Below are 12,836 nucleotides of genomic sequence, written 5' to 3'. Positions count from 1 at the left end.
TTCCACCTTTTACCACTCACTGCCACATTCAACTGGAAATCACTTACTATGCTAACAATAACATAGGAGGTCAATGAGCTTTATTCATCGGCTCCAGATTTTCAGATGCATAACTCAAAGTGTGTGTAAATTACTGCAAAGGAACTCCCAAGTTTCTCAATATTTTTTGACAAATTCATCCTGAATATATTTAGACATAGTTGTGGTTATGGGCCCCACAAGTGTTACACCACTAGCCTACTTCTCTTGGGTACTACACCCATTCCAAGGACTAAAGGAGAAGTCGTAAACATCTGACAGAACCATAAGATTATCCTTCCAAAATAAGCTTATGATGGATACTTTTTAAAAAAGCAGTTATTTGGAACAGTTCTGTATTACCAATATTTGAGGTCCTTTTTCTGTTACAAAAGGCAATCCTCTTAATGTTATTCGGCAGTTACATTTTAAAAAGCCTGTTAATCTGTGAACACACTAGTTTCAAAAGTTAATAAACACTGCAATGCTGCCCTATAGCAAATCTGTTTTTCGCATCTTTGCATAATGAGATATACTGATTATGCAGCAGTTAAATGTTGATTATACTGCTATATATTTAATATACTCTGTTATCACTTACCCCCTTATTTGCTGCAATGCAGCATTCGGCGAGTCTGAGCCAAAGACGTGGATTTGAGTGGTACACCTGGACAGCTTCTATCAAACACTCGAACGCTGCCAGGGGCCTGCCAACGTGTAGCAACTGAATCCCACAGTTGTACAGCAGCTCATACCGCTTATTGGTCAAGAGTGTGCACATGGGTCGGCCGGAAAATTTCTTACCTAAGGAGAAAGAACCAGACATTTTCGAAATGTAACATCAGGAGAAAAAAAAAAGATTCAATTAGGGTGATTTAAAGCAGCTTTTAACATCATTTTTTCACACAAAGTGAAAAAATATGTTTGCACACTGGCTGCTGTGGCTCACCAAAGAAACCAAAGGAAATACAAGAACTATGACAGGCATGTGGACTGAGAGTTACGATCTCAGCTCACCACTGAAAGCCTATGAACATGGCTAGCCAGGTTACAAAGTCCATTCAAAGGACTCACTACTTAATAAATTAACATAGGAACATTTATATATACTACTTGCGCTGGGCTTTTTTTAAATTTCTGAAACATCTCATACACTACAAATATGTATAGATTTCACCCTCGACTCAACCACATGCAGATATGCAACAAGTTAAGTAAATAAAGCCCCACAAGCAGAGGGTCTAGGATCTGGAAAGGCAGTTAATCCCCTCATGGTTCACCAGGAGTGCATTCAGGCAATTCCAATGAAGAAAGAGCTAAATAGCTCTAATAACTTTGTGAACAGTTTATACTCGTTCACATTCTTTGATTATTCCATCAGAAGGAAGATCAACAAACAAGTAGGAAAAGCTATCTTTACAGATTACTCTATTGTCTTTCCACTGTCTGACATTCTAACGATTTCTTTATTTATTTAGGTGTTATGTAGGGAGCGGACTGTCATCTTGTTATCATTTGTAAGTGCTATAAGTGCTATATCCGCTCACCTTGATCAGGAACTCCTGCTTCCGCTTTCAAAAATAAAAAGTATGTATCGTGCTTCAGAAAAGCATTTAACATGATATTCTTTGGGTTCTCTTCCTCAGTGTGAATCATTGGCCATTAAAGCAGGGGAAAGTCAAAGGTTTCTGCAAGAAGTTTCCAATGTTACCAATGTGCAGAAGTGTCCCAAGGTCAGCGGGGAAGGCGTCGGACAAGGGGGTGACTGGTGGGAAGCCCGTGAACTCATGGACCCTATGCTTTCTTCTCACCAGGGGGACTCGTGGCAGGCTTCCCAAACAGACATATCAGACTCTGATGCTGGTCCCTTTAACTGGGACGTGCTGCAGGAAGGCCCCGCCCCCTTTGATGACGTCATCGGCTGGCACCCAATAAGGAATCCCGGATATCGGAATGCGGTGTGCATGGACACCGGAGGGAGGCTAGAGCAGACGGAGAACGAAAAACCGAGAGGTCGAGACCCGGAGGAGCTTCCAAGACGCCCGGAGAAGACATCCAGCCCGAACAGAGGGAACGAGAGCAGAGACGGGAAGCCGGAGCCAGGAGGCCTCCGCGACCACGCTTCGCCGAGCCATGCCCACGGAGGAGCGTGGCTGACCCAGGTACGGGAAAGATTCTCGGGCTGGGTCGGGAGAAGTCCGAGGGCTGATAAACGTTGCCGCTCGCCGTCTCCTACTTGTAAATAGTAACACCCCGCCTTCACTGCCACTCCTCACCGCCACCCGTCTAAACTCCTATCTACTCACTGGTGCACAGGCGTGTTTCCCTCACTCCCTACCCTCTTGAGGTTGGTCAAACGGGATGCAATATTGACCTCCATCTTTCTGTTGTGCTTCCTTTTCTTCGCGGACCTCGGAGCATTCCCCTCTGTCTCTACCTGACGTTTAAGGGAGGACTGAGAAGACAACCAAAACGAACAACTCCCCGCCCGAGACGAAGAGGAAGACTCGTCGTTGTGCACCTGTTGGAGAGTGTTTTGGTCCCTATGTTCGTGACTCGTTGAGTTTGTTACTTGAAACTGGCATCCCACAGAAGACACGACTATCTCAAAATAAAACCTTCCTTGTCCCGACGTAGCCTGTTGCGTATTCCTTCTGACACGGCTACACAGGTGGAGAATGCGGGCATAGAAAACCCCATCTGTGAAGTAAAGATGGATGCGTTGATCCAACATTTGATTAAGGGTCAGGAAAAGCTGGAGTGGGCTGTCGAGCGTCAGATGGCCTCCGCAAAAGCAGACCGGGATGTGTTCAAAGACACCATTGCGGCGCAGATTGAGGGTCTCCAGAAAGCGGTGACAGAGCCCCCTTCCACATCCTTTTGGGAACCCCGAAGCCCCAGTCACCCCACCCTCGCTGGGGTCTCGTTACAGAAATATACATGGGGAAGATCCAGACGCCTTCCTTACTAACTTTGAGAGGGTAGCTAGGGCATGTAGCTGGCCCCTGGAGAAGTGGCCATTCTTTTTAGCTTCTCTCTTGACAGGAGAGGCTCAAGCTGCCTACCAGGTAGCTAATGCCACCGAGGACACCTCTTATGGTGACATAAAAACAATTATCCTGGACCACCTGGGCCTAGACGCCGAGGCCTACCGGGTACGCTTCCGGAAAGAGAAGGGAGCGTCCGGTGAGAATCCAAAAACATTATTTTTTAGGCTCAAAATGGCAGCCGACAAATGGCTAACCCCGGGCACTAGCTCCAAGGAAGAGATCATGGAGGAGATATATCTGGAGCAGTACTTGGAGGCGCTTCCATATAATACACAGAGGTGGGTGCGTCAGCACACCCACCTGATGGCCCAACAAGCCATAGAAATGGCCACCACCTTTTCGCGAGCACAGCCGAAGGTGGGCGGTTGGGAGGGAGAGTAGCCGCGCAACCTAACCTTCCGGATGGAGAAAAGACCGAAGATCTCGGAATCGACAAAACCCCGACAAACGAAATTTGAACTACCCATCATAAAAGGACCCCAGTGCTTTGAGTGCGGGGAGTGGGGTCATATTGCCCAGGCATGCCCTAAGAGGAGACCAACTGAGGAACCTATGGAAGTGGGTTACATCCCCAAGTCCATCATGTACACCGCTGAGATGGGGACCGCGTTTCATGTAAGTGTGCAGGTGAACGGTAAGAGTATCCGAGCCCTTCTAGACTCCGGCTGCAAGCAGTCTGTCATTCAGGGTATGTGGGTCACTCGTGAGCAACTGATGCCTGAGTCCTCTGTGCACATTCGTTGTGTGCATGGTGATGTAAAGCCCTACCCACTAGCAGTCATACCTCTTAAACACTCCGCAGGGATCAGAAGCCAGATAAAAGTTGGGGTCCTAGATAACCTTCCCGAGGATCTCATTATAGGGACAGACAACCCCGATTTCCTTGCCCTCTTTAGACGGGTGCTACAAACCACAGCGGGAGGGAGCCCACCACAGGGTAATGGCGCTAACCCTACCGCCCCTGCCCTGATAACCCCGGAGCCATGGCTCCTTGACCGCAGTTTCAGGTTCGCACAGGCCAACGATGCCTCCCTATATAACGCGTGGGAACAGGCCCATAGCACTTCTGACGGCGTTCCCACCACGTTTCCCCGGTTCCTCATCAAAGACGCGCTGCTGTATCGACAGGCTTCCCCTTAGGAACCCCAGCAGTTACTGGTTCCCGTGTCCTTTAGGGACCAAATCATGTTCTTCTCCCACTCTCACCTCACGGCAGGGCACACAGGGTCCGAAAAGACAACACAGAACGTAATGAGGCATTTTTATTGGCCGGGGGTTTATAAAGACATCAAAGCACACTGCCAGGCCTGTACTGTTTGTCAAAAACGGAACACCCATAGGCCCCCAGCCGTCCCACTACAACCCCTACCCGTGATAGGTGTAGGAGAGTAGGGTCTGCTTTCTATGTTCACCCCCACTTTTTGCTTTTGCTTTACTGGTTTTCGACTTAGATGTGGCTGTGGGCCTGCTAATCAGACCCACAGCCCTGCTGTTCTCTCTCTAAATTAACACTATGTACTTTAGGTGCATAACCCATTTGGATAGGATCACCTTATTGGCCCCTGTACAGTGTACCCTAGGTACCCAGGGCATAGGTGTACCCTAGGCCTACCAGGGGCTGCAGCATGTATTGTGCCACCCCTGGCCTGGCCTTCCATTTTGACACAACTGGCTGATCACTCAGCTGGGGGCAAGGTCGTGTAATCACCCCTTGCTTAGGTGTAGTATTCCTATACCTAACTTACATATAGACACATGTGTACCTATCAGTCATCCCTATGGCAGGACTTGACAATCCTGGAGGCAGAGTGCTTGGTAACATGTGAGATGGTGCTCTAGCATGAGCTGAGCCTGTCTGCAGCTTTCGGAACCTTGTCCTTATAGCTGTTCTATGATATAGCCTACCATATACTCTTAAAGTGCCTTATAATCTTAGACGGTTATGGTAACTATGGTTTGGCTTTATCAAAACATGTCGTGTAAGGTGTCTAACACTCGGGAATAATACCCCCATGCCATTTCTGGACATGAGAATATTATTCCCCCCTTCTAGAGGGAAAGACATGTTAAAATCATACTTCAACTGTTAGCCTCTGACCAAAGCCTCAGCATCACAAAATGGATGCTGCTGCCACGACACAAGTCTGACCTCCTGCTGCTGGGAGTGATCCCAGCCAGGGAGGCCTGGACAATAGGTTTCCTGCTTGGGGAGGTGCTAGCACCTCCCCAGACAGCCTTTAGTGTATTGGGGCAGGGTGGGCTGAAAGGAATGAGACATGCCTGGGGCACACAAGGTGTTCCTTGCATAGTCCAGTTCAAACCGGCGCTGGGGCACTCCAGCCCCAGCTCTGGCGCGAAACTGGACAAAGGGAAGTGGGTGTAACCACCCCCTCCCAGGTCCCACCCATAAGGCGTGACCTAGCAGGTATCCCAGCCCCCCAGATTAGTATAAGAGTGGGAGTTGGGCCTCAAGACTTTAGATTATCCTGAACCTGCAAAACTGAACAGAAACTCTGGACCTTCGACATTCGACGAAAGAAGAAGACTGAAGAATCTCCCTTGTAGCCAAGGAGTGGCTACCCTGTGCAAACAGGCACCATCAAGAGACTACCCTTTGCTTTGCGACCGTTCTACGAGGAACCGACTGCAGAGCCCGACCAGAGCCTTGACTTCCAGACTTCTCCGACCCTCATCCACATCTGCAGCAGAGCTGAGATCCGTGGAGGCGACGAGCGACGTGGGACCGGCTACCTGGGAAAAGTGGCTAGTAACTTACAGCGCAGCTTCTGAGGTACCCTCGAAGTTGTGCACCGGGGATTGAGAAGCCCCAACCCCAAGCACCATCTGCACCGAAGATCAGCCCCCCACACTCCACGAGTCCTGCGTGGGGCCCTTCAGCATTTTCCTGCTTGCCGCGTCTGTCCGGTTGCTTGCCCGCTGGCTAGTGGCCTCTGTGACGACGCTCCCTGAAATCTTCTGCGCTGGTTTGGCTCCTCCAGACTGGCTCCCGCTTCTCTGCAAAGAAGAAGCACCCCAGACCTTCCTGGTCTGCACCAGAAGCAAGTCCCTTGTTCTTCGTGGGTTCCGCTTGCCAAGGCTTGGTGAGTCCTAGTCCAACTTCGACGCCGCCGACAGCAAGAGCCTTCGTGGGACAGCTCGCCTCCTGGTCCTGGTCCTCCTGGCTGCAGCGACAAGCTTCACCTTCACCTGCAACTCTTCACGACATCGCCTGGTTCCTTCCTGGTTCCACGTGGTCACTGGCTAGTGACCTTGACTCTGTCCCTTCTGCTTGCAGGTTTCTTCTCTTCTTGATCCCAGCCTTGGGATCCACCGGACACTCTTCACTGACTGCCTGTCAGCATCTTTCTTCAGGCATCCATAGGAGTCGACGACGAAAACGACGCATCTTCACCCCTATGCACCCGCAGCCTGTGGGCTAGGTAACTTGGGTACTCCGGTGCTCATCAGGATAGTGACTATCCTAGTGTCTAGTTTTCAAGTCTCAACTTCCTAGCTACTCCGGAAGTGTCCTAAATCTATCTATTTCTAAACTGTAACATTGCTATTGACTTTTACGCATTACGCGTGAGTGTTTCCACTCTGCACACGAATCCCGTGGGCCTCCCACTTCCTAACTAACGCTAGTGTAGTGTAGCCCCAGCGATTCCCTAGGCCTAGGCCTATTCTATTTCCGTGACAGTGGTTCTTATACCACTTACTTAGTATATGGTTTGCGTGGCCCCTAGGGCCTAACTGTATTACTTACCTGTGTGACTTACTGTATGCATTAATAAGACTGTGTTGTACTTACCTCTAAACTCATAAAGAGTGCTGAGGGTTTGCTTAGAATAAATACACTTTATTTTATATATATATCTGTTGTGGTGTCCTTTCATTTGGTATTCAAGGGATTATATATGGTATCACAGCTGGCTTCACATGCCATTCAGAGTTTAGCCTAAGACTGCTCTTGTCCATGCTACCACTAGGATAGCTGGTCTATAAGGTTGACTTTACAACCAATCACCATAAGGGTATTTGGACTGATATAAGGTGTACACTATAACTAGTGACATCATACATCAGGCCAACTTCTCACAATAGGGACCCCATTCGAGCGAGTAGGGATGGATCTAATAGGGCCTTTGCCCCGCACAAAAAAGGACACCTATATGTGCTAGTAATAGTGGACTATGACACCCAGTTTCCCGAGGCCTACCCTCTTTGTACCCCTACCACTCGCAACATAGCGAAACGGTTCCTGGAACTCTTTTCGAGTAGAGTTCCCTAAAGAAATCCTGACGGACCAGGGTACACCGTTCGTATCCCGTCTAATGAAATTAGTATGCCAGATTCTGGACTTGCGTCACATAAGGACTTCCGTTTACCACCCTCAAACGGTTGGGTTGGTGTAACAATATTATGGAACGTTAAAAACGACACAAAAAAAAATGTTAGAGGTGAATGGCAAGGAGTGGGACCAACTCCTACCTTTGGCTTTATACGTTATAAGGAGCCAGGTACAAAGCAGCCTAGGCTGCTCCGCCTTTGAAATGCTATATGGTCGCCAAACACGGAGCCTCCTGGAGATGACAAAAGAGGCCTGGGAGAAGGAAGAAATCCTGGAGACCAGAGGAATGCTGGAATATACTCAGGGATTGAAGGCAAAAATGGGGAAACTCCGCGACCTGGCGTACTCCAGCCGCGCCAAGAAACAAGAGAAGGAGTAGTTTCTTACCTGTAACTCCAGTTCTGTAGTAGGGGTATCTCTGTTATAGTCATTGTGAGAAGTTGGCCTGATGTATGATGTCACTAGTTATAGTGTACACCTTATATCAGTCCAAATACCCTTATGGTGATTGGTTGTAAAGTCAACCTTATAGACCAGCTATCCTAGTGGTAGCATGGACAAGAGCAGTCTTAGGCTAAACTCTGAATGGCATGTGAAGCCAGCTGTGATACCATATATAATCCCTTGAATACCAAATGAAAGGACACCACAACAGATATATATATATAAAATAAAGTGTATTTATCCTAAGCAAACCCTCAGCACTCTTTATGAGTTTAGAGGTAAGTACAACACAGTCTTATTAATGCATACAGTAAGTCACACAGGTAAGTAATACAGTTAGGCCCTAGGGGCCACGCAAACCATATACTAAATAAGTGGTATAAGAACCACTGTCACGGAAATAGAATAGGCCTAGGCCTAGGGAATCGCTGGGGCTACACTACACTAGCGTTAGTTAGGAAGTGGGAGGCCCACGGGATTCGTGTGCAGAGTGGAAACACTCACGCGTAATGCGTAAAAGTCAATAGCAATGTTACAGTTTAGAAATAGATAGATTTAGGACACTTCCGGAGTAGCTAGGAAGTTGAGACTTGAAAACTAGACACTAGGATAGTCACTATCCCGATGAGCACCGGAGTACCCAAGTTACCTAGCCCACAGGCTGCGGGTGCATAGGGGTGAAGATGCGTCGTTTTCGTCGTCGACTCCTATGGATGCCTGAAGAAAGATGCTGACAGGCAGTCAGGGGAGAGTGTCCGGTGGATCCCAAGCCTGGGATCAAGAAGAGAAGAAACCTGCAAGCAGAGGGGACAGAGTCAAGGTCACTAGCCAGTGACCACGTGGAACCAGGAAGGAACCAGGCGATGTCGTGAAGAGTTGCAGGTGAAGGTGAAGCTTGTCGCTGCAGCCAGGAGGACCAGGAAGCGTCGAGGACGACCAGGACCAGGAGGCGAGCTGTCCCACGAAGGCTCTTGCTGTCGGCGGCGTCGAAGTTGGACTAGGACTCACCAAGCCTTGGCAAGCGGAACCCACGAAGAACAAGGGACTTGCTTCTGGTGCAGACCAGGAAGGTCTGGGGTGCTTCTTCTTTGCAGAGAAGCGGGAGCCAGTCTGGAGGAGCCAAACCAGCGCAGAAGATTTCAGGGAGCGTCGTCACAAAGGCCACTAGCCAGCGGGCAAGCAACCGGACAGACGCGGCAAGCAGGAAAATGCTGAAGGGCCCCACGCAGGACTCGTGGAGTGTGGGGGGCTGGTCTTCGGTGCAGATGGTGCTTGGGGTTGGGGCTTCTCAATCCCCGGTGCACAACTTCGAGGGTACCTCAGAAGCTGCGCTGTAAGTTACTAGCCACTTTTCCCAGGTAGCCGGTCCCACGTCGCTCGTCGCCTCCACGGATCTCAGCTCTGCTGCAGATGTGGATGAGGGTCGGAGAAGTCTGGAAATCAAGGCTCTGGTCGGGCTCTGCAGTCGGTTCCTCGTCGAACGTTTCACAAAGCAAAGGGTAGTCACTTGATGGTGCCTGTTTGCACAGGGTAGCCACTCCTTGGCTACAAGGGAGATTCTTCAGTCTTCTTCTTTCGTCGAATGTCGAAGGTCCAGAGTTTCTGTTCAGTTTTGCAGGTTCAGGATAATCTAAAGTCTTGAGGCCCAACTCCCACTCTTATACTAATCTGGGGGGCTGGGATACCTGCTAGGTCACGCCTTATGGGTGGGACCTGGGAGGGGGTGGTTACACCCACTTCCCTTTGTCCAGTTTCGCGCCAGAGCTGGGGCTGGAGTGCCCCAGCGCCGGTTTGAACTGGACTATGCAAGGAACACCTTGTGTGCCCCAGGCATGTCTCATTCCTTTCAGCCCACCCTGCCCCAATACACTAAAGGCTGTCTGGGGAGGTGCTAGCACCTCCCCAAGCAGGAAACCTATTGTCCAGGCCTCCCTGGCTGGGATCACTCCCAGCTGCAGGAGGTCAGACTTGTGTCGTGGCAGCAGCATCCATTTTGTGATGCTGAGGCTTTGGTCAGAGGCTAACAGTTGAAGTATGATTTTAACATGTCTTTCCCTCTAGAAGGGGGGAATAATATTCTCATGTCCAGAAATGGCATGGGGGTATTATTCCCGAGTGTTAGACACCTTACACGACATGTTTTGATAAAGCCAAACCATAGTTACCATAACCGTCTAAGATTATAAGGTACTTTAAGAGTATATGGTAGGCTATATCATAGAACAGCTATAAGGACATGGTTCCGAAAGCTGCAGACAGGCTCAGCTCATGCTAGAGCACCATCTCACATGTTACCAAGCACTCTGCCTCCAGGATTGTCAAGGCCTGCCATAGGAGTGACTGATAGGTACACATGTGTCTATATGTAAGTTAGGTATAGGAATACTACACCTAAGCAAGGGGTGATTACACGACCTTGCCCCAGCTGAGTGATCAGCCAGTTGTGTCAAAATGGAAGGCCAGGCCAGGGGTGGCACAATACATGCTGCAGCCCCTGGTAGGCCTAGGGTACACCTATGCCCTGGGTACCTAGGGTACACTGTACAGGGGCCAATAAGGTGATCCTATCCAAATGGGTTATGCACCTAAAGTACATAGTATTAATTTAGAGAGAGAACAGCAGGGCTGTGGGTCTGATTAGCAGGCCCACCGCCACATCTAAGTCGTAAACCAGTAAGGCAAAAGCAAAAAGTGGGGGTGAACATAGAAAGCAGACCCTACTCTCCTACAGTCATAATCTATGAATAATCCCCGCCCATGTGCGGGGACCCCGGAGCAATCAAAAATGTCTCTTAAGCTGTCCCGCATTTGCAAACCTGCAAAGACACTTAAGAGACAGACAAAATAATACAGCCTAATCACAACAAGGCTGCACTGGCCAGCACTTCCTCTGAAGTGAACACAAAAGCCAAAATAAAGTTGAAATGTCATTTTTATTCACATTTGACATGTTCCTTTATTATTATCACACACTCCCTTCACCAAAATCCCTTTAAACAATAGAGAGGAAGGGGTGGACAGACAAGCCCTATAGGCTGTCATTATGTGTCTGCTAAAGGGATACCGTGCCTTTAAGAAACTCTCCAGAGACCCCCGGTATCCCAGGATGCACAGCCAACACAAGTTACTTTCAGTTCTTTTTGAAGGTGTATAACAACAGGCCTGATACTGTCAGGTTACTCCACCGGGGAGGAGGGAGGGTCGCTTATGACTATAACAGAGATACCCCTACTACAGAACTGGAGTTACAGGTAAGAAACTACTCCTTCTGTAGTAGGGGATCTCTGTGTATAGTCATAATCTATGAATAGAATGGCAAGCCCATCCCAACCAACAAGAAGCGGTGGAGTAAGTCCAACCACCAACAAATCACTGTGCAAACAAATTCCTCAGCGAAGCCTGTCCAACCTGCGCATCTGCCCTAGCATCAGAATCCAGGCAGTAATGCTTTGTAAACGTATGGACTGACTTCCAGGTGGCAGCCTTACAAATGTCCGCAATGGGAACATTCCTAAGCAAAGCGGTAGTAGCCGCCTTGCCTCTAGTCGAATGTGCCGTAGGCTTACCCCCCAATGTTTTATTAGCTTTTTGGTAACAAAGCTGAATACAGGAAACAATCCATCTGGAAATGGACTGCTTTGAGGTAGCTAAACCAGTTCTTACCGAACCATAATTAACAAACAGTTGATCCGACCTGCGGATATCTTTTGTCTTATCCAGGTAGAATTTCAACACCCTACGTACATCAAGTGAATGCAGAGACCTCTCCGCCGGAGAGGAAGGATGCTGAAAAAACGTAGGCAAAGTTACCATCTGATTCACATGGAAATCTGATATTACCTTAGGCAAAAATTTAGGATGGGTACGCATCACTACTTTAGAAGCATGGAAAACAGTATACGGCTCTTGACAACACAGAGCCTGAATCTCACTCACCCTCCTTGCCGATGTAATGGCCACAAGGAAGGCAGCCTTCCAAGACAAATGCTGCAACGAAGCCTTAGGGATAGGCTCAAAAGGCTCCCTCATCAATCTAGATAACACCACATTCAATTCCCATGGTGGAGAAGGCCTTCTAACAGGGGGAAACACCTTACGCAAACCCTCCAAAAAATCCTTAATCACAGGGATTTGAAAAAATGAGGTTTGAGAAGGGCCCTTCCTATACGCAGTCAGAGCTGCGAGATGAACCTTAATAGACTGAAAATTAAGCCCAGACTGAGCTAACTGCAGCAGATAAGGCAAAATAACATCTTCTTTACAGGATGTATGGTCAAAGTCCTTTGCCTTGCACCATAAGCAGAATCTCTTCCACTTATAGGCGTAGGAAGTCCTCGTAGACGGTCTCTTAGCCTCTTTCAAGATCTCCATACAGTCCTGAGGCAGGTTCAAGTGTCCATACTGTACTAGCTCAGGAGCCATGCTGCCAAACTCAAGGACGAGAGATTGGGGTGAACCATCTGTCCTCCGAACTTCGTGAGAAGGTCCGGCCGACACGGCAGGCGTCGGTGTGGCAGAACAGACCGGTGAAGAAGGTCGGTGAACCACCATTGCCTCGGCCACTCCGGAGCAATCAGGATCATTCTGGCTCTGGATTGCGACAGCTTGATCAGCACCGCCGGGATCAGGGGAATGGGTGGAAAGGCGTAGAGAAAGCTGTTGGACCAGCTGATCCATAGGGCATTCCCCAGCGTCCCTGGTTGGTAGTACCTGGACGCGAAGTCGCGGCATTTGCTGTTTTCTGCCGTAGCGAACAGATCTATATCCGGAGTGCCCCACTCTGCGAAGACGTCTCTTAGCACGTCGTCGTTTAGCACCCACTCGTGGTTCTCTTGAACGAGCCTGCTGAGCGCGTCTGCTTGGGCATTCTGCACTCCCGGCAGATGGGTCGCCGTGATAGTCAGGTTCCTGGCCACCAGCCAGTTCCAGATCGCCTGTGCCTCCCGAGACAGGGTGCGTGAACGTGAGCCCCC

General features: G+C 49.2%; 1 protein-coding gene across 4 annotated transcripts in view; it reads right to left on the bottom strand.

The window, feature by feature from the left end:
* CNOT10 (CCR4-NOT transcription complex subunit 10) overlaps positions 1-12,836 on the bottom strand; it is a 418,130-nt gene that overhangs the window by 194,679 nt on the left and 210,615 nt on the right. For all 4 annotated transcript variants that reach the window (XM_085630585.1, XM_085630583.1, XM_085630584.1 and 1 more), the window contains one exon: positions 620-822. In XM_085630585.1, coding sequence (XP_085486711.1) covers positions 620-822 — 203 coding nt within the window. The remainder of the gene's footprint in view (positions 1-619; positions 823-12,836) is intronic.

The sequence above is a fragment of the Triturus cristatus genome, chromosome 10 (assembly GCF_964204655.1).
Source record: "Triturus cristatus chromosome 10, aTriCri1.1, whole genome shotgun sequence".
In the NCBI taxonomy this organism is placed as follows: domain Eukaryota; kingdom Metazoa; phylum Chordata; class Amphibia; order Caudata; family Salamandridae; genus Triturus; species Triturus cristatus.
The sequence above is the reverse complement of the archived record's forward strand: the minus strand, read 5'-3'. Positions and strand labels throughout refer to the sequence as shown.